The sequence below is a fragment of the Branchiostoma floridae genome, chromosome 6 (assembly GCF_000003815.2).
Source record: "Branchiostoma floridae strain S238N-H82 chromosome 6, Bfl_VNyyK, whole genome shotgun sequence".
Classification (NCBI taxonomy): Eukaryota; Metazoa; Chordata; class Leptocardii; order Amphioxiformes; family Branchiostomatidae; genus Branchiostoma; species Branchiostoma floridae.
The window spans coordinates 1,982,228-2,004,457 of record NC_049984.1 but is presented as its reverse complement, the minus strand read 5'-3'; the positions used below and the strand labels follow the sequence as shown (position 1 = coordinate 2,004,457).

Here is a 22,230-nt window from a genome sequence, read left to right as displayed (position 1 = left end):
TAATGGTGAGTTTTTGGCGCCACCTCAGGGGGCTAGCCTAAAAGTGTCCATTTTTGATTTCTTTCAAAACAAAGGCTAATCCTAGTCATGATTTTGATAGCGTGGTTGATTGTGGTGATATTTCCGCCGAAGACGTTACAGTAACACGGAATTCGTTCTATGAGAAATGTAGTATAAAAGCAAACACGTACGTACACGTACGGCGGGTTGTGACCTAGGCTTTAAAAATCAGTTTTACCAAGTTTAAGGCCCCCTTTCCACTTGACGGCGATCGCGATGCGCTCTCACTGCGAGCTAAATAGGATATATGTAACCTTTGATTTCATCCTGTTTATATCTGATACAGCATGCTATGTAAAAGTGTGACTGAGAGGACAACAAAACACACAAAGTGTAAACGAATTCGTTTCTTTTCTATACAATTATTTGAGCTATCTGTCAAAAACTAGGTCGCAGAGAGAGAGCGCGGAGAGAGCGCCGTTCTCATGGAAAGGTGGCCTTAAACTTGGTAAAACTTGGTCGACGTCCTAACTAAATGCTGCCCTCTGCCTGTACCCGTCCCCAGAGCTGCGAGACGCGTTCCTGGTGTTTGACAAGGATGGGGACGGCACGATCAACACCTCGGAGCTGGCCACGGTGATGCGGTCACTCGGCATGAACCCGACCGAGGCAGAGATTCAGGACATGATGGCGGAGATGGACTCCGATGGTATTTAATCTCATTTCATTTCATCTATCCCCTCAGTCGAGGGGCTATTTGACCTTTTGGGTATGCACCACAGAATTCCTGGCGACCGGTTTCCTCAACTATTCTCGGTTCTATTCTTTTCTTAGCGCCATGCCTGTCCCTTCTCTCATATCATCATCCCATCTTTTCCGTTGTCTATCCCTCATTCCTTTTCCCTTGACTGTTCATTGAATGATTGAATGATAGTTCGGGCTAGTCCTGATGTACATGGCACGTGGTCGTACCACTTCAGTTTTATTCTCTCCTTACTGTGGTAAGGAGGTCTCCTTACGGATGTTTTGTATTACTCTATCCCCTTCTTCGGCATTTGAGATGCGATTTAGGTATGTTGACCCCTAGAATATTCTTTTAGAATCTGATGGTATAACTGGTTTAATAGATACTAGGGTACCATCCCCGTAGTAACCGCTGGCTATCCGTGGTCAGCAAACGAGAAGATTGCGCCAGCGGTTACTATGGTACCCTAGCTTGTTTATGTGAGGACCGTACAAGTCCCACCACATATGGGGGTCATATATAGCCCATCTCTTTTATGTTAGTTCAGAATGACAATTGAGACGACCGACCCTCGTGGTCAGTCAATTCTGTAGTGTAAGCCAATGCGTCCGGTCCTCCTGTCTGTGTTACCCTAGCTCGGCCACACACTACATTTGGTGGCAGCGGTGGGATACAGGATGCAGTGTTATATTATTACATCATTTGTGCACAACCTCTGCTTGGAGAGTATGATTGACGCCTGTCTTCATGTGTTCCCCAGGCAGCGGCGAGATCGACTTTGACGAGTTTCTGGGGCTGATGGGGCAGCGGATGCAGGATGTGGACGAGGAGGAGGAGCTCAAAAACGCCTTCAAAGTACGTCCATTGTGCCTTATGGCGCAAGCCTACATCACGCCTATGCAAGCTCACACATTGCTCACACATTGCTCACATGTTGCTCACACATTTGACGAGTTCCTGGGGCTGATGGGGCAGCGGATGCAGGATGTGGATGAGGAGGAGGAGCTCAAAAACGCCTTCAAAGTAGGTCAATTATGTCTTATGGCGCAAGCCTACATCACGCCTACGCAAGCTCACACATTGCTCACATATTTCTCACACGTTGCTCACACATTTGACGAGATCCTGGGGCTGATGGGGCAGCGGATGCAGGATGTGGATGAGGAGGAGAAGCTCAAAAACGCCTTCAAAGTACGTCCATTGGGTATTGTGTACGAAAGCCCACAAGGACATGTCTCACACATGCCTACGTAAGCTCACGTATTGTTCACACATTGCTTACACGTTGCTAAAACAATACTCACACGTTGCTCACACAATACTCACACGTTGCTCACACAATACTCACACGCTACTCACACAATACTCACACGTTGCTCACACGTTACTAACACGTTGCTCACACGTTGTTACAGACGTTTGATAAGGACGGAGACGGTTACATCACGCCTGCGGAGCTGCAGGTTGTGATGACGAACCTGGGAGAGAAGCTCACACGTTGCTCACACGTTACTCACATGTTGCTCACACATTGCTCATACGTTACTCACACGTTGCTCATACGTTACTCACACGTTGCTCATACGTTACTCACACGTTGCTCATACGTTCCTCACACGTTCCTCACGCGTTGCTCACACGTTGCTCACACGTTGCCCGTACGTTGTTACAGACGTTTGATAAGGACGGAGATGGCTAAATCACGCCTACTTAACCTCACACGTTGCTCACACGTTGCTCATACGTTCCTCACACGTTACTCATACGTTGTTGTTGCCCACAGACGTTTGATAAGGACGGAGACGGGTACATCACGCCGGCGGACCTGCGGGTGGTGATGACGAACCTGGGAGAGAAGCTGACGGATGACGAAGTGGACGAAATGATCCACGACGCGGATCAGGACGGGGACGGCAAGATCGACTATGACGGTGGGTAGTTTCGCTTCTAAATTCTAGATTCAGTGTTATCTTCTTCTCATCTTAAGGTAGCATTTGTAGCCTAGTGGTTTGTGAACCTGACAAGGACAAGGAAGCCACGAATTGATTCATGAATCCATGATTCGGGACGGAGATGGTAAGATCGACAATGGCAGATGAAATATCATGACTATAAATGGCGAATAGTTTCATTGCCCTCGCCAAGAAGGTTATGCTTTCAGGTTTTTTCATTTATTTTTAATTTGGGACAGACAAGGACATTGTGGTACTGCACTCAGGTCAGTAACTTATTTTACCAATGCCACAAAGTGTACAGACAGCAGGTAAATGTAGTCTTTGCCTCCCGACCGAAGTCAAGTACCCATTTTTACACCTGGGTGAAGTGAGGAAGGTCGTGTAAAGTGCCTTTCCCAAGGGCACAAAGTCAGGGACATGTCGGGACCTCTAGATTCCGAGCCCAACACTCGACCAGTGTGCGTAACTCAAGAATCTGTTGACGGATCTTTATAATATTTGGTATGTGGCATTCAAAATGACATTCGTCCTCTATCTTATTTAAATGACAATACTGATCACGTACTTTGTTTGTTTCTCCGCAGAATTTGTGCAGATGATGTGTGGGGGCAAGTGATCGTCACATGGCCACCCCGTCCCTCCTTGAAATTGTACATACAGATACATGTTTTCTAGCGTTGTCACAAACTCCGTCCGTATCATCAAACTGGCGAGGACTTCTGATATTCGCGCAGTATTGTAGACCCATGGGTACCCTTTTTTCTGGTTTCAAAAAGTCAGAGTTGCTCAAACGTCATCGTACTCTCCAAGCAGAGGTTACTCTGACTTGTGTCGGATGTCTCTTTAATGCTTTTTATTCTGTAAGGAAGTATTTCGGTTCAACAGTTGTAGACAAAATGAAAACACTGTGAATAGACAAAAAAACACCCAAAAAAGACGTACAAAAGGAGCCGAAGAATAACCTCTGCTGGGAGAATAGGGTCATAGGTCATCGATGAACAAAAACGTCCACACACGTTGCCAAAACACGCCAGCGTGTACTTTTCTCCTTAGGATGTTGGTCTCTTACATATATAATGGTGGATCTTTATTTGCATGTTCCTGCCCACATGGGCTAAATGCAGCAATTCCATTGTGTTACATGAGGTACTCAAGGCTAAGTAATTACATGCAGTGTTACAAGTGAACTATTGGATAAACAATACATTTGGAGCAATGCTATCACTATTATATCTATTGTTTACGGACGACTACCCATAAGATGTCTTGGTATTGATTTATGACTGGCTGATCTACTCGCTAGTATAGTAGAAGGTTTAATCTTGTAACACATCTTGTAACGTTAACTAAATTTACGTCGATGTAGGTTAGACATCCAGGTAATAAGATACGCCAAAAAATAGTTACTCAAGCAACTGGATAGTGGATTCTATCCGAAACGTCTGACCGTTTCAAAACCATATCCAGTTGCTTGAGTAACTATTTGTTGGCGTTAACTAAATTTATATATAGTATTTTCTTTCTGTGCTTAATGAAGAGTAGTATACTATGCATGTTTGGGGCAATCTTTTTGGAATTTTTGAAGAGTTTTGTTTGTATATTCTTATACAGATGTGTGAATTTAACAACTGTAGAACTGTAGACAACTTGTATTGTTGACTTGACACATAGTATGTAGCAATATTCCTCCTTGTGGCAATATGGATTGTGGTAAGACGTTCTGAAATTACATATTCCATAGGATTCTTTTGCAACGACTGTGGCATCATAATACGTATAGTGCTGTAAATTTCGTGTAAACTTTGTTAATGCCTTAATTGCTGCCCGCTAACACCGTCCACAACGGAAAACAAACTCTACGTGTTTTTATTATTATTAAAAGTTTCATGAACAGCTATGGTAGCATGTGTCTTTCGTCCGTCTAGTCAACGAGGACCGATTTTGTCATCAGTGTCGTCCATCCTTCAAGCAGCATAAGATAGTATCAAAAGTTGCCAGAGGAGTGAAGCTGGCTTATGAGTGTGCATGGCTACATGGCAAATGTACACCTCTTGGCTGACTACATTCCTTGGCCAGTTTGGTACTATCTTATGCCATCGTAGGATCTGCTTGGAGATTATCTATTTTTGTCAGTCCAAGCAACGAGGTTTCAATCCGGACCCTCCTATGTCCAGGAGAGATAGTCTTTTGCATTTGCCAGGGTTTATCTTACAGGTCCACCGTTACAGTTCCAATTGCAGGCTGCGTTGTTCTGCGTTCATCGTGTTTGGCTGGAAATCAAACGAATAAACAAATAAAATCAAATTAAAAACGAAATACGATATCAAGAATGGACAAAGAACTGGGGTAGGAATGTCAATATCATTTGTATGATATCCCAAGTTTGAAATCCCAAAGTTAGTTGGCAAATTTAAAGAAGAGACTCAGAAACGAATGAAGGAACGACCGAGAGAAGGTACTAGAGAAGAAACGAGCGAGGGAATGAACAAATGAAGAGACGAAGTTACGAGCAAATGAACATAGAGACAAACGAACGAAAGAATGAATGAATGAACGGATAAATAGATGCATTTACAAGTTGATAAAGGAGTGAAAGATGGAGGCCGGCTAGCTAGAACACTTGGTTGACAAATAGATGGTTGCCGTCCTTACTAAATTCTTTGATACTAGAGTACCTGATAGAACTGTGGATCTCCCTGGAGACACCTGGCGACGCTCTCCCAGTACTGCAGCGTGGCGTCATTGCTGTACCCCAAGGGCCCGCCCTTGTGGATCCGCGCGAAGTCCTCACACGTCGGGTCGTGCCCCAACACCTGGTGGATGTGGTTAATGTTGTGAGTTTGCTGACTCTGCTACATTTTTTGGTCACAAATAATCTTTTTTCTCCGACTTCCGAACGCACAAACTTTATCTGATTTATGTAATGTAATGTAATGATTCAGCGATGTTTAATTGGATTGTAAGACTGAATCTTAATGAAAGTCGGTTACCGATAGAACCCGCCACGCCTATCGAAAAGAGTAGGATACCATCCTGGCTAAATGGGGCAGGGAATCATTTCCCGAGCAGCCCCGTACGTAACCCCTGCTTCGCCTATTGAGTCATGATCCTGACTTTAGGGAGAAGAGATGCTGCCACAGTGAGCGTAGTTCATCAGTGTGGGAAAGTGGTCAATATTACCTTGCACTGAGCAAACTCGTTAAATTAAATTACCACCTTGATTCCGCGCCTCTCCTTCACGGCGTACCGTCTCAGGTAACCTTCCACTGCCCGCCGGCTGCACGTCCAGGACACCGCACAGCTCTGCCAGTCTGGAATATCAAACAAAAGAAGTCCACAACACCTTGAAGATATGAAACCTGGAAGTTCTGCTGCAGTCACACCGAAAGGCGCCCGGGGGTGCCAAAATCCAATGATTTCTTCGATATTACATGACCTAACCACACACTAAATTTCATAATGATCTATCCATGGCTCACAAGAATACATACATACATGCATACATACATAGAAACATATATACAAACATACATACATAACTACAAACCTACACCAAGTACTCCATGCCCAAAAAGCTATCCACCAATCATGATTCCTAAAAGCTAACTACCACTCATGGTTCGCTCCTACTGGTCATAAAATCCTCTCCCATCCTCCACGCGTCCTTTCAGTAGGCCTTACTGATTTGGTACGGTCCACAGAACAAACAAACAAACAAACAAACAAACAAACAGACAGACAGATAAACAGACAAACAGACAAACAAACAGACAAACAAACAGACAAACAAACAAACAGCTCGCTCCCACCTTCCATGAGGTCCTTCCCCATCGTCCTTGCGTCTTTCCAGTACGCCTTGCTGATCTGGTACGGCCCACAGACTAGGAACCCCGGTCCCTGCAGCTCACACGGGGGGCTGGGCATGCGGCATCCCCGGGACAGCACACGGCACATACAGTCCATACACCTGTCGGGGACATACCCCGCAAGAGCCCCGGCTAGACTCAAGATCACGACCAGAACAACAGTTATGACTGCAGACTGCATCTGGGAAAGACGAGAAGAAATTATTTTCTACGTACCAGTCTTCCTTTTTGCTGGTTATTATCTCAAAATTCTCCCAGTCGTTTTGCTTGATTATAGACCATTCTATTTTTGTTTGTTTACCTGCAGCTATATTGGTATCGATCTTAATTTTCTCCTTGTTCACTGTGGAAATACGCACGGAACTTTTGATCAGTAGTTATAGATGTGTATTGTAAATTTGTAACCTAAACTTGATCGTATGTCTGAATTGAATATGGAAAGGAAGGAAAAACAATGTATAAACCGCTCAACGCATGTTGAATAATATAACATCGATATTAGATTCACACTATGTAAAATATATCTGTAAGTAGAAAGCTAATTTGAAACTTGATTTGGATGATCCCTGAGGGCTAACTCTTTGCATAAACGTGTCCTTTCTTTGTGCATTACAACATAAAAATTGTTATTGGCTAATAATTTTTTTTGTACGTAAATATAGAAATTGCCATTAGGTAACTAACTCATGGTAACTGCATCGTAAAATACTATAAAAATGACGTTTGCTTGGTCCGTGTATGCCCTTGTGTTGGAAGAAAGTTTAGCATTGTACTACAAATGTATGATTACTACCAAGTACCAACACAAATACGCTTCCATGAGAAGGATGTTTGCAAGTCAAATACTTCCTGTTTTGTGTAATAAGTTACTTATTGATTTAATTTCTGATTCGTTAGGAAGGTTAGCCACCCATGTAGGCAATATTCAAAGGCACTCCAATCCCTATAAGTGGATAAAAAATATTGATTGTTTCGGTCATATTGCAATTGTCCGCAGCGATTGTACATGTACCAAACTGTGCGACAAAGCTCCTCTCCAAGCAGAGGTTGGTGTGGAAAATCGTGACCTTTTCTTTATATGCCGTATTTTTCGACCAGCCTTAAAAACATACGGCATATAACTATCATAAGGAAAAAGTGGGGAGGAATATAAGGAAAACGATATTCCCCACGGGGCAACCTCAGATAGGAGAGTACAGCAAAGCCACGATTCTGGCCCCTATAATTACGCACAGGTAAATGAGTAACTAGTTGTGACCAAAGGTCATTTTTACTGGTGCTGTAATGAACATGTCAAAATGTAAAATATCCAAATGTTGCAAACGACGTCCACAAATTTGATAAGCAGTACTCAAAATATCAAAGATGTCCCCACCTTACTGTCCTGAATATCTTGAGTATGTTTATGAAGTCTCAAATCGCTTTTTGAAGACTAAATTTCATCCCGGGACTCGATCAACAACGAGAACATCAACAAGAACAACCACTTTCAGAACAAGAGTGTGTCGTTAACGTTAGTTCTATGAATGGCTACATCCGGCTGGGAAATCTCTTATATTATTTACACCCAGGACATATGAACAATCACAGCGACCAAGGATCTTTCATCGTTGATGAAATTAAACTCATTGCAGCGACGTTTCCGTGACCAGGTAACCGTCAATATTGTCCTGAGAAAGGTGACAGATGGTCACCGAAGCGTCGTTGTGATTGTATGCGTGTATGTGAATAAGGGTACTTGATAAGACATTAGCTGAAATGGAAAACTTCTCTTACCTCTTTAATATAATGCAGGGATGTCAGGGGGTTTTCAAAATGCGTTCCCTTGGCTATGAGAGATGATTATATTGGTAGAGCATATAGGTTATACACTGTAGAGCATAGGTTATACATTAGGAGGAAGTTGTTCACAACAGGAAGAAGGTGTGCCGTCTCTACGTGTCCCGTTCAGTTGTCGGGTTAAATCCAGTCATCGGGAAGGAAAAGTTTCCGCAATTCCTCGAACTCAAACCGTTCAAGCAGACAAACTCATATCCGTCGCAACAAGTGCAGAAATGAATCACTCCGAAAGCACAGTCACCGCGAACTTTATAGGTGTAATGGGCACGCTCAAAAGCGCCCCCTCGCAACAATGATATGCACAACAGTGAAGTCAACTGCAAGTAAATCACACACACACAAACACGTCTTTCTTTCATGCCAGGAGCGTTTCATACAGCAGATACGTCTGTTAAATAAGGATCGTAATGTTGAAGTTATGAAAACTAACTGAACAATCGTCACCTTTGTGATCTTTTGTCCATGCTTTGTTTTATTGCAACCAATCGCGTTTACCTCCAAGCAGAGGTTTATATAAAGGCTCCGGCTTGATTTGGACGTCGTTTTCAGTGAGTTTTCTATTTTGTCTTTTTTTTTCCATTTTAGTAGCAAGCCAAATATCTGCCGGTGAGTAAAAACAAAATCTGACAAAATAGAAAACCCGATAAAAACGCCTAAAAGGACGCCCAAAACAAGTCAGATCCAAACTTCTGCTTGGAGAGTAGATAGCTAAAGCACCATTTTTATTTGTGAAGCTCAGTAGCATAGGCCTGATATTAGAGACTATCTAAAGGTACAGACAGCTGATCCAGAACAGCAGACTTCCGTAAGACCCTTTATCCCCAAGGCCCGCCTTCTCACTCCGAGAGGTCCCCAAACAACTGTCCGTCGGAGACTGTTTTAGTGTTTATCTCTAGCTGTAGAACAAACTTTGATAAGAGAGCTGTCTGTGACGGGACCCAGCTGGGCGGAGGTTAACGGACGGTCCCCGGGGTCTCAGTCCTCATGGGGACAGATCATTAATCATGCGAATGGTTTGAGAAATTCTCGTTTCTTTACAAAATAACTTTGAACTTTTGAAAACTCAATGTGATCCGTAATTTATTTTCTACTACCGTAATGCTCTCTATAACCGTGGATCTCCAACCCTCGTCGACGTCTGAAAACTCTATTTTTTTCCCTTCTTGCAAGTACATTTGCATGCTTTCAATACAATTTAAAACATTTGTAGACGATTATTCTGTAAAATGTTTCGCAAAACACATAACAAGCAACGGCATACGGATTTTCTTCATTGAAAATTGCTAAGCTTATGTGCAAAAACTTAGTATCCCGTAGTAGTGATTTCCCTCAATTGAAAATCACGGCGGAAAGTTTGTAACGTTATGTACCTTGTATACATTTGTTTGCAATTGATTGCCCAGCACTTCTGTGGTTCTACCCAATCGCCTTGAAGGCTTTTTCGTCGTGGAGACATGACATCATACCATGAAAGTGCTCACCCCTGTGCGTGTCACATCGCACCTGCTGCACCTGTCTTTCTCTCTCGCCTACACCTGCCTGCATACAACAGCTGCTCTCCTCAGGCTGATTCTCTTTGTCTGCGTCTTATTTACTTAATTCTATCCTTATCTATTTCCCGACGATTGATAAATTTAAAACACACACACACGCACACTCACTCACACAGACACACACACACACTCTCTTTCTCTCTCAAACACACACAGATACAGACACACACAGACACAAGTTCATCCAACCCATCTACATCACCTCCACCGTGTATCTGTTAATTCTAAGAAAGTTGTCAATCTGGTTGATAGTCCGTGGGCTCGGCAAACGTTTCCATCCGCCTAATCTCCAAGCAGATCCTACGGTAGCATAAGATAGTATCAAAAGCTGGCAGAGGAGTGAAGTCGGCCTAGGAGTGTGTTTGGCTACCGGGTATGGCAAATGGACACCTCTTGGCTGACTACACTCCTTGGCCAGTTTGGTACTATTTTATGCCATTGTAGGATCTGCTTGGAGATTACCATCCGCCCACACAATGTGGTTGGGAGACATGCGGAAGCAAATTGAACAGATCTCTGTGACTAATCGATCAGAGCAACTGTTGGAGGATGTCACATCGGTAGGATTAGGCTACGTTTATTCGATTGCATGGATGACGCCATGTGGGAACCTCAAAACTGATGAAAGCGTGCCAAAAAGGGAAGGGAAAAAAGTTGTCTAACATTAAAGTCAAGTCGTCAGGACGTTTCAAGAAATGTCATAACACATTGTTGATGACCTGGTCCAAAAACAGGAAGCTGTATTATCTTTAAAATCATCTTTACTAACACACAGAACTATAGGGTGAGCCTAATGGTATAGTATTGTGTGTGAGTAGCTTGACAATAGGCAAAGGGAAAAAACATTTTCTTTTTTCAAAAAGTATTGCCTTTCTAGTTTTTCCTACATTACAACATGTAATTAAAAAAAGATACACAGTTAGGTTTTGTAATTAGTCTTGATTGACATTCTACTTTATTTTATGCTGTTTACCCAAAAACATTTTGTGCACCAAATTTTTTAGATGCACTTTGCCCCTGTTGAGCGATATGGCAGGCATACCCTAAAGCACAAAGCTTTAAATACAGGAAAGAAACGCACACATAAATACACTGGTGAAGACACATGAAAGGCTGTATTGAAGTCATCCTTCCGACAGACTGCTTCGGCATCGATACTTGCAGTAAAAATAGTGGTACTTATATACAAAAACTGTTAAAAGCACCTACTCCTGATATCCCTTCATATATAAAACAAGCCCTATACGCTCTCCATTCAACCAACATTAACCTATACGTACAACATACACGGGTTTTAGTACAATTTTTCACCTAACCTAGTCATAAGTGCTAGCAAAACAACACATACCTCGAGGAAATTAAGTACATATACAATTTTCTAAGTAGCAAATGATAATAATTACCCAACATTAACAACGGATCCATTCCCACTATACCTTATACTTTTCTTCTTTTGATCCAAAAATACCAATTTCTGATATCTTCGCCACGAAACGAGAATTCTGCCATCACAAATTATTTATCCTTCACAATGATCTCCTGTACTCTCACACGATATGTTGAGGAGCAGAATACATTAGATTGTCACGAGTGCTCGCAAAATTAATCAGCATTCTGGGCGACAAAGCAGAGAAAAGTGGTTAGGCTGTGGCAGCTTTTTTGCATGTTTTCAGATGTACATGAAAGCTAAGATATGTGAAATTTTCCTTGTAACCCCAGTGTTGTTCCATTCACTGATGTCATGAACTAACTTGATTGACATAAGATGTCACCATTCCCTAAGGACCTGTAGGTGGCCATTGCAGCAGAAAACAGTGCCTGTAATAATTGGACAAGTGAAGCCCCTACAAGCATACTCTCTTCATTTCACTATTTTTAGCAGGCATATTACAACAAAATGCTTGTATTGAGGCATTTCTTAATTCTTGTACACTCAGCAACTGGCACTGTGCTATGCTGCAAAAGCCACCTGTTTTATTGACAATGGTGGGGGTGGGGGTATTATACATTAAAATTTCAATATATCAGCAGTTCATGTATATCTGGCGCGTTTTCGAGCACATTGTAAGGCATCATCCCATTTGTTTCTTTCTTGCCAAATTTGTTTCTTATACACGATTGCAGGCATACAGACATTCTCACTTCAAATCCGAGGGAGCTTGCTCTCCTACAACATGAAAAATATGGTCCCCATTTGAGCTGTACAGTAATAACTATCGTCTGGCCAAATCTTATTTCTCAACGATACACACACTTATGACCGCTTTCTTCAATTATATATTTACATGGAAATGTGAAACGCATCTTAAAATGTTAAATGCCATAATATTACCCCTAGTGAGCATTGCTTTTATTGCTAGTGTACCCTACTTATAGTGCGATGTGGTGCGATACCTGGCTATGCAAAATGATTAAGACAGATATTTTCAGGAAATTACCACCAATTATTCACTTTTCACAATAAATATCCACAGTGCAATGGTGGTCCCAAAGCTAAAAAATCTCCAAGTGTACACTGACTAAAGTAACTCTTTTTTTTTTCACAACCCTTGTTTTTATTTCCACTGATGTTTCAGTGACCCTCTGTCACCTTCTTCAGAGCAATTCTGACAGGTTCATACTGTAACTAAGCAGCGCCATCTATAGCTGCAGTACCATGTGAACCAGTCAGAATTGCCCTGAAGAAGGTGACAGACGGTCATCAAATATTGTTGGTAGAAATAAAGCAAGGGTTGTGTAAAAAGACTTTATTCAGTGACTCACCAACCTGATGAAACTATTCACAATTGTCTTAATACACCTTTTATGTGAGAGGTCTTCTTTCTCTTTAATAGACCACACATAAAGGGTGTACAAAAGCATTAGTAAAGAACAAATCTACCCTGACATTACACAAATTTCTGTTGACAAATAATCCTAAATTAGACAAGCATACTGAGAAAGATTAGGTCTAACATAGTTAGCGAGACAACTAAGCAAAACATTAAGGTGGTTTGGTTATGGAGGTCAGTAAGTGCCAGTGACCTCTGACCCATCTTAACTGTAAACTTTTTCACTTCATGACATTTTTTTGCTTCAGGTAAAAGTTTCACGGTAAGAATCATACCCAAGGATTTCTTTTTACATAACAAACAACAAATATACCCCAATACTACCCAAAAGGAATTCGGTGGTGACCATTTACAATAATCGTAGTAATTTATACACACACAAAGAACAACTTTAAACATTGATGACTGTCTATGCTTCATCGTTTGCATCTTGTTTCATAAATTCTTCCTGGGTAAACTATATGGGAAGCATGGAACATGTTCTGGTACTTTCGCTGCAGATACTGGCCAGCACAGAGTTACAGAGAGATCGGAATGCAAGATGGCTTCTGAAGAACTTGCTTAGACTGTATACCTACTAAGTGTGCATGACATCTTTTGCAGGACTCAACTGATGCTTTCCTAGTCGCAACAGAAGTTTCTTCAGTCATAAAAACATTGTCGAATCTTTCCTTGCAGCAGAACCCACAGTTTCACAATTCATAGTAAAAAGAACGATTTTTGACAACTGTGACTGTATATGTTATACCTAATACAACTATTTCGTCAGAAATTCTTCCAGCATTTCTGTCAACATTGCCCACCACTGAATTAAAGGCTTGTTAATAGTATTTCTATACACCTTTGTTTAGTTGCAGCTATTGCCTTTAATTAGTTTCTCCATAACTAGTACCACACCACTGCAGGCTTCCTGTTTCTTCACATATTATTCTCTATTGTTTGTCTATTAGAAGTACTTACAAGTAACTAGCCCGTAACGCCCCCCTCCCCCATCATAGCGTGTATACCGCACTGTCCTGGTCTGTTTTACTGTTGGTCTGGTCTTCTTCCGCCTCATTTTCTTCTTCTTGTTCTTCCTGTTCACCATCTTGTTCCGAGGAGGGCACGCTACCGTTTGTTTTCGTGACGACCACGTCTCTGATAATGTCCTCTTCCTCGTCACTTTCCTCCTCCTCCAGAGTCTCATCGTTGTGATACGCGTCGTTAGAATACGACGACTCCCGCGCCCCCTTTTCGTTGAGCAACTCTCGTTTGTCGTCCGTTGACGACCCCGCAGAATGCCCGGACCCCACGGAGGTGCTGAGCGAGCCCTTGCGCACTGCATTGTTCCGCTGGTTGGCGGGCTTCACCGTGATGATCAGGTTGTGGCTGTTGGCCACCATCATGTCCGTGACCTGGTCCAGCGACTTCCCGAAAACCTCGATCCCGTTCACCTCCAAAACCTCGTCGTTCACTGCGAGTAATCCGGTACTCTCCGCTAAACCGCCCGGAACCAGTCTGGAGATGAAAATCCCGGGAACCTTCTCGAGTCCGTGCGGGGTGACGCGCACGCTCGTGCCGTCGCGGATGTAGAACCCCAAGGGTTTGTCGGAGCCGTGCTTGTGTAACTTGACCCTGCGGTACGTCTCCGGAACAATGTCCACGTCGATGATGGCGGAAACTCTTCGGAAGTCTTGCGGTTGGCTGATCTGGAGACGAGGCTTCGGCTTCTGTGCTGACAGCGGTCCCGGGAGGCCGAACTTCTTGCTCTTGTTCAGCGTTCCGTAACCGTTGAATTCTCCTTGGTCTTCACCTGCAGCAACAGGCATAACAAGGAGGGTTAGAGAAGAGTTATGAACAGTTATGAAAATGCATTATTGAAATCACAAATATTTATACAACGTAATGGCTTTGAATGTCTATTTCTTGCCAACTCCCAACATTCACAAAACCTGAAAATAGCATAGTTCAAAAAGAAACACAAAAAGTTATTTCAACAAAGGTTCTCTCCTTCTTTCATCCTACTACAAAGCTATTAGTAAACCTGAGCTTACTTGGAAACTGATGTATAAAATCATATGTATTTTTATAGCCTTAATAGGGAAATCATTCAAATCAAATAAAACATAAACTTAAGTCCTTTTCATTAGATGGTACATTACATGTAGTCACATACAAGGGGGCCAAAATTGACCTTGACCTTCATCTTTCCAACACCTACCCACATTGTAATCCATGCAGAGGTTCTAAAGTTATGCTGACCACAAATATCCATAAACACAAACAGGCACACAGACAGACACACAGACAGACACACCACAAACTATACCTCCGTGAGAAATGGAGGTAATAAGTGGGAAACTACTGCAGTGCAGAGCCAACTGCAGCAGATGTCAAGGATTCAAAGAGCTCTTGACATGCTCAAGCCTGCGTGTGTTATGTCCACTCAACGGTTCTTCTGTGAGCAAATTTGACATCAAAGAGGATATTCACATCAAAGTCAAGATGCTCTCGAAATACCAGAGCTCATTCCGTCCTAGTAACTACAGAATTTGTGAGGGTAAATTTGACGTCCACGGCAACGTTAACATCAAAGTCAAGTTACTCTCGACATACCAGAGCTCATTCCGTCCTAGTAACTACAGAATTTGTGTGGGTAAATTTGACTTCCACGTTAACATCAAACTCAAGTTGTGGTAGATATTTCCCCCTTTGGCACCAAGCTCTGTGCAGTGAGTTTTAGCCCGATGTGACCCTATTGTTGCGAGCTGGTTTGATCATAAATCGATGCATGCTATAGGTACAGAGAGACCTCGGAAATACCTGCCCAACACTTATTTCACCTGCACTAACCTACATGCATATGCAGGTGGTATTTCAAGCTCACTTGTGTTGGAATAGTTTAGCTGCCAATTCAACTCAGTCATTCGTTGATGTCATGACAGAAAATACTTCAAAGCGATGAATGGGGAAAATGGCAAATTAATGATAACATTCTCCAAAACAATAACGGTATCTGTTTGTTGAGGAATATTCAAATATGTATGCATATTTCAATATACAGTGCACCGATACACAAGGATTTGGTATACATAATTCTATACGATTTATTTCTACAACAGCATCAAGGTTTAGTCTCGAAAAACATTCCTCTCAGAACAGACGATCTGCATACGCTTATAAGCATATAACATGATATATGCCCATATATTGATTGTTATGGATACTCACATCAACCGCGACAGACGATACAGTTATCGGAACATTGGTAATTTACAATGGCACAATGGATAGCGGTAGACAGGGAAATTATCGTTACCCACAAGCCACATCGCTATATTTATCTTACACAGATATATCATTAGGGTCAAGATATATATATATATTATTGACTGTTAAAAGTCTTCTTATACCTGTACATAATTCTATATGTGTAAATGTAATTGATAAATGTGAAAAAAATCCTTTTGTTTGAAAGATAAAGAAAGGATAGCGCAATATTCCAGAACATAATTGATTTATCCCTTTCATGCAGGGGCAAGGCATATAAAACAGGTATGAAAAACCTATTATGTTTTTATGATGGAAATTATTGCTATACATGTACCTTAGATTGAATAATTTTATTACATATTTCCAAAGTGATGCATTTTATAACAATAAATTACTGCCACGAAAGTTTAAGACTAAAGTCTTGAAGCGTAACCAAAGCTAAATTGATCCCATAAAACAATGAAAAATCTTGTTTATAATAACATTATTGAACTCCAATATTACTAGTACATATTTCATTTCCTATTTATAACTATAAAGCACTATTAAGAAAGTTTATGACTTAAGTCTTAACCAAAACTAAAATGATCCTATACTTTATCCCATAGCATAATCATAAATCATGTTGGGTTCTGCAGGCAATAGAAAGATAAGTATAGATTTTTAGGAAGCATGCAAAATACTATTCCATAACACATTACACAGTCTACAGACCAGTATGACTGCCATTTGGCACCATACACTATTTCTGCAAGGTAAGACTGAACGATTCTAGTCTGTATTTTACTTTAGTGTAGGATTGTCTCTATAACCTGCCCTTCCGTCCCGGAATGGAAATTTGCTTGTTGGGACGGAAACTGATTTTAACCCATCCAATCTAAAAAGGACATGAAACTGTTGAAAATGTACTTTGAGAAGCTTACAAAGACATATTTAACCATGAAAATTGACAACATGGGCTCCCAAACAATGAGTGGGACAGAAAAAAAACTGGAGACAGCTCTGTAAAATTTAGTGTACTGGTAATGCCCAATGCACAAGATAGAACCTTGTCTGACAGGAAAGAAAAACCCTTGCAATTGATATTCATCGGCTGCCCCTTCCAAACTCCAGTGTCAGCTTGTTCTAACAATTGCCTAACGTTGGTTTAGACTCTGTTTGCAAGCTTCCTCCCCTTGCGGTCATCTCGACAAACTGTGAAGCGGCCATCGCCAATTTAACTTGCCACAAACTAGCAAACCGCGGGACAGAATCTTGCACCAGGACCCAAACAAACCCTTACTTGCTTGCCTAGTGGTCTGTGTACATTTGTACACTGTATAAGCGAAAATTATCGCACGGTTTTATGTTTATGTTTTTCGCTGTTTTTAACCGATGTAAAGTGGGTAGAGTGTTCACCTTGCATTCGGTAAGTCGCTACTTCGATTCCCGGCCGAGTTATACCAAAGACTTCACTAAAAGGTTGTGTGGCCCAAGGCTAGAGAAACAGAGATGGGCGCTGCTCTATGCGCCATCTGATGTGGGAAGGACTGTAGGTGAAGTGTAACATTTGACTTCATGACCTCTTCATCATAAACTTTGCAAACATTTCCTTTTTTACAGTAAAACCCAGCATCATGTAAATATTTCAACTATGAACTTAAAACCTCTGCCAACACTCCTTTTTTCTCTACTGTAAACATTACCCTTTTTACATAAAAAAACACTAAATTTTCTACCTCCCATAAATGTTTTGATAAAAAAGTACTTTCTACCTACTGCAAATACTTCTATCTTTACAGTAACTACATGTATTGAGGTCAGCTAACTACCTGTACATGTATGGAATACACTGGTAAGAGAGCAAGCCAGTAATACGGGATAGGAAAACCGTGTAATTGCTTCACAGCACTTGTGCATGGATAGACACCTTCAAATGTGCTTGATAAGTACTACATGCACGTTAGCCAAGTCAGGATGGCCATCGGGAAAATGGACCTATGCATAATCTTCCTTTTGATTAAACTTTTCCATGCATACTGGCAGTTCCAAAACTCGGAATTGGCACTGGTTCTCCGGTAGTTCAGCTTCCAAATGGTCTACTTGCCTCTCGGGCGTTCCTTTTTTGATATTCTCTCCAACTTCCAAGGTGAACAAATTTACGCCTTAGGATTGAACATTTTTGTAACAATGCAAAATTTCCAGCAAATCACGAAGGAACGACAAGATTTACATAGAATCACTCACTATCCATGGTTAGATACATACATATAAATTCTCACTCTAACATAAATCACTTTTCGTCAGCTTTATCAACTTGGCGAAATTCATTAGCGACCAGAAAGAATCTGAATCCAAAGATAGCAATACCTGTCCACTGCTACGAGTACAAAACAGGTGTCTTTTAATTTATCTCTAACCTGTAAAAACATGTTAAGACAACTTTGAGAATAGATGGACAGACTGTCACTGAAACATTGGTGAAAATACAGCTGTGGTTTTGTAAAAAGAGTACCTTTATTCAGTTACACTTGTTGTATATACCAACCTGATGAAACTGATCATGAACCTCAAGAATAATTTGCAACAGCCCCATCAGCTAGCTTATGGAGAGATATGGTCTCCCTGGTGCAGGCCTATTTCACACAGGACACCAGCAGCAGACATGGCCTGGCTACGAGCCAGACTCACAATCTCCCACTGCTGCAGTAGGCTATCCTGGGAAACAACCTCTGCATGCGACATGAGGGGGATGTCAAGTGGAAGTTTACCACTGAGACTACAACTTGTATTTGGGACCATAGTTTTGCTGTGACTTGTAAGGAAGGCTCTTGTGGGGGTCTGCATGTGGGGGGTCCCGACAACGATTTATGCTGAATTCAGTAGAACCCCCTACGTATTAAATCAAGGAAGCAATTACGCTAAATTTGGTCGCCTCACTACGAATTACATTTGTACGTAGATAAAATGATTTTCCCTACGAGTTGGGAAATAAAAATAGGCTGCCTACGCCTTATGGAAAAGAGCATGCAGACCCTCTCTAGTTACAAGAACAAAATGTATCTAGGGTGAAGGCTGGACTGTTTCCATCTGTCTGTCTGTGTTTGTGACTTATCTGGGATTTCTGCATGTCAAAACCTCTACATGAAACATGAGGGGGATGTCAAGTGGAAGTTTACCACTGAGACCAGCACAACTTGTATTTGGGACCATAGTTTTGCTGTGGCTTGTTGCGCTCTAGCTAAAAATATCTTGGGTGAAAGCTGTATTGTTTTGGTGTGTCACAAGGCTGGACTCTGTGTCTGCCTGAGTTTCTGAATCTGATGAAGATGCTATTAAATGGGTTGTGATGACATTTTGTATGTGGGTAGGCCTTGAGAAGACAAAAGTCAAGGTAGAATTTCAGCCTCCTAGCCGCTTTCCTTGGTACTGCGGAAGAACTTCTGACACATGAATTTTCTGTTCTGGACATGCTATGGTGGCAGATTATGTACAATGGGGACTTTTAATATAATAACCAGTTATGATGCATGCTTCATTGTGTAATTTTCAGTATTGGTACACAGTCAAACATCTTTTTAGGTACTTACATTTGAGATCAAGAAAACTTCACAATTTTTTTTTTCTTTGGCCAGTAATGCTTGAAAATATTAGAATGTGTGCTTTTTGAACAATAAGTGTTATCAATTTATTCAATATATCGTGGAGCCTACTGTTTGATGGTTGCTTAGCAGCAGCTACCATGGCAACTAAAACTCATACGTCTTGTACACATTCCTTGTCCCCTGCCCCCCAACCATGGCACCCTGGTTATTCACTCAGCCTAGTGTCTGCTCTATGCCCTGGGCTAGAAATACTGGGTACAATATTGGATCTGCCTTTGGCCATGTTATGTTTACATTCGATTGCAAAATGAGGAAACATATGCCATAGATTGAAAGGAATTAGACTGGGAAACATGTACTATTGTCATTGAATGCTGACATCAATTCTAAGCTCGAAGAAGAAGATATGAAAACAAAAATGGAGAATCTATATACTAGTAACTGTTTGGCACCGTACTGTTTCTGAGGTAATGTTCAACCTTCCTGGCCACTTAGATTTAATAATAAAGTCAATTTTTTGTACATTCGCATCAGTTTTGAGATTCCAAGAGGATATCAATGTGGCTTTCTTTGCACCAAAGCACCTAGATATGTTCCCAAAAATGAATTTGGAGCCCTCTACACCATATTCCCTGAGGCTGGGACCTGGCATGACTGGAATGCGGACAGGCAAGGACAGACAGAACCAACACACCAAACATGCTGCACAATTTATCAGCTGCAATTATTACATGCCCAGACCTGTGTCATGTACAGAACTCACGCTATGTTTACATTGTGCAAACACTGGCATATCAGAAACATGGAGACTAGTTTGCACTCCAAAGTCTAGGTGATGGTTCAGCTTTTGTTAAATAAAAATTAATTACTGATTCATTACTGTTACAATATGATGTGTTAAGAATTGGTCTACTTTTTTATGGAGTATTCGGGATATATTTTTTTTACCTTGTGCAAACACACAATACATCTGAAAACATTGAGTTTGCACAAAGTCTAGATGATAGTTCTCTATGGCATTAAAGGAAAACTAATTACCATTTCATTAATGTTACATTACACTAATGTGTTAAGAATTGTAAGTCTACCTTCTGATGTTTATTTTCTGCAAACACAACAAATCAAAAAGCATCAAGTTCATACTTCCAAGTCTATGTGATGGTTCAGTTTGTTGTTTACTATAATGAAAATTAATGACCAATTCATTAACACACTGCATTACACTGATGTGTTTATAATTAGTCCACCTTCTGTGCATCATGTTGTCTCTTGTAAACAAGTTACACAAACATCCTGCCATGTTTTGAGGCAATCATGGTTACAGATGGAACCAAATTCTCCAGCTTGCTTCAGCAATTTCAGGAATTTTCTCATTATTGTTACCAGTCCACCTGAATTTTGTATGAGATGCATTTAATTAGTGATTACTTGGGGCTAAGCAAGAATTGGGTTGCAAAGTTATTCCACTAGTTTTATTCTCTTCAGCCAGGAATTTTCTTTATCCCAGCCCTGTATATGTCCCTTGTGGAGTCTGGCATGATCTTTCAGAAAAGTAAAACTCTTTGTATGTTTCTGTATGTAAACGAACTGACATATGATATAGTGCTATAACATACAACATCAAGCCAGTGAGACACACTACAGAGCAACTTTAAAGATACAGATTCAGCAATCCATGTTCAAAGTTTACTCCAGTGTTGGGTAAATGTTTGAATAACAGTCAAAGACTGTTTGAAAGATATACTCAAAAATCTACCATCAAATGTTGCGTAAATCTGTGTGAACCCTTGTCAAATTGACATTTCCAAGTGTGTGCCAATCTAGGTCACAAAAACCAAAAGCACTTGTGGAGGAAATACTGTAAATGCATTTAAGTTCGCAGGGATTTAATTTCGTGGTAGTGGGGAAAGACCTGTTCGCGGTGGTTTAAAATTCACGGTATAGCACCATGCACTGTAGTCTCTTACTGCCATGGAAAAATCTTCACGGTTTTAAGTTAGCGGTAACGCGAAAACGGCGGACATAATACCACCGCTACAATTTCTGCATTTACAGTATCTGACTACAGACCACCTGTCCCAGCAGCACCTGTTGTGTGTGAAACATGATACATCAACATCATGAAACATGATACACACAGGCTCAGATGTAAACATGTCCCCAACTGTAGAACTGGCCCATTCATTGTGTGTACTACAGCGCTGTGTATGGCTTTACATGTTTTTCTGTATCACTCATTGTTTGGGAACCCATGTTGTTGGTTTTCTTTGTCACATGTACATGTACATGCAATTCTGTTATTCAAAGATAAATAAAATGCACTTTCATCAGTTTCATATACTGTAAATGCAGAAATTTCTGCAGTGGTTTTATGTTTGCGGTTTTCGCGTTGCCAATTCACAGCGAACTTAAACCACCGTGATCATTTTCATGGCAGTAAGAGACTATTGCGAAATTAAATCCCTGCGACCTTAGATGCATTTAAAGTAATAAACTAAAGATTTTTTTGTGGACGAGGTGAAATTTGGACAGAGGTCCTTGAGACAGTCCATTGTGTGTACTCCCAGCCATGGAGGGGATAAACCCAGAGAATGGGGTCAGGGTA

At 41.2% G+C, this 22,230-nt stretch overlaps 3 protein-coding genes across 4 annotated transcripts in view; 1 reads left to right on the top strand and 2 right to left on the bottom strand.

The window, feature by feature from the left end:
- Nucleotides 1-3,627, top strand: part of LOC118418282 (calmodulin-like) — an 8,269-nt gene extending 4,642 nt beyond the window's left edge. For both annotated transcript variants that reach the window (XM_035824127.1, XM_035824128.1), the window contains exons 4-7: nucleotides 566-709; nucleotides 1,506-1,600; nucleotides 2,529-2,676; nucleotides 3,285-3,627. In XM_035824127.1, coding sequence (XP_035680020.1) covers nucleotides 566-709; nucleotides 1,506-1,600; nucleotides 2,529-2,676; nucleotides 3,285-3,316 — 419 coding nt within the window. In that variant the 3' untranslated portion in view covers nucleotides 3,317-3,627. The remainder of the gene's footprint in view (nucleotides 1-565; nucleotides 710-1,505; nucleotides 1,601-2,528; nucleotides 2,677-3,284) is intronic.
- Nucleotides 3,628-4,922: 1,295 nt separating this feature from the next.
- On the bottom strand, nucleotides 4,923-6,788 carry LOC118417434 (lysozyme-like). The gene is made up of 4 exons (XM_035822996.1): nucleotides 6,510-6,788; nucleotides 5,914-6,011; nucleotides 5,376-5,513; nucleotides 4,923-4,970 (listed from the first exon to the last, which is right to left on the bottom strand). The coding sequence occupies exons 1-4, from the start codon at nucleotides 6,745-6,747 to the stop codon at nucleotides 4,923-4,925; spliced, it is 522 nt and encodes a 173-aa protein (XP_035678889.1). The 5' UTR covers nucleotides 6,748-6,788.
- A 4,258-nt stretch (nucleotides 6,789-11,046) lies between these two features.
- Nucleotides 11,047-22,230, bottom strand: part of LOC118417343 (partitioning defective 6 homolog gamma-like) — a 31,872-nt gene continuing 20,688 nt past the window's right edge. Inside the window, exon 3 of the mRNA XM_035822892.1 lies at nucleotides 11,047-14,581. Within this exon, the coding sequence (XP_035678785.1) occupies nucleotides 13,782-14,581 (800 nt within the window). The 3' untranslated portion in view covers nucleotides 11,047-13,781. The remainder of the gene's footprint in view (nucleotides 14,582-22,230) is intronic.

Excerpts from the sequence above, each read along its gene's own strand:
- LOC118417434 (XM_035822996.1), bottom strand. The coding sequence starts at position 6,747 with ATGCAGTCTGCAGTCATAACTGTTGTTCTGGTCGTGATCTTGAGTCTA. Across the intron at positions 6,012-6,509 it reads GGGGAAGGACCTCATGGAAG|ACTGGCAGAGCTGTGCGGTG; the intron begins GTGGGAGCGAGC and ends TTGATATTCCAG. Across the intron at positions 5,514-5,913 it reads AGAGGCGCGGAATCAAGGTG|GTGTTGGGGCACGACCCGAC; the intron begins GTAATTTAATTT and ends CACATCCACCAG.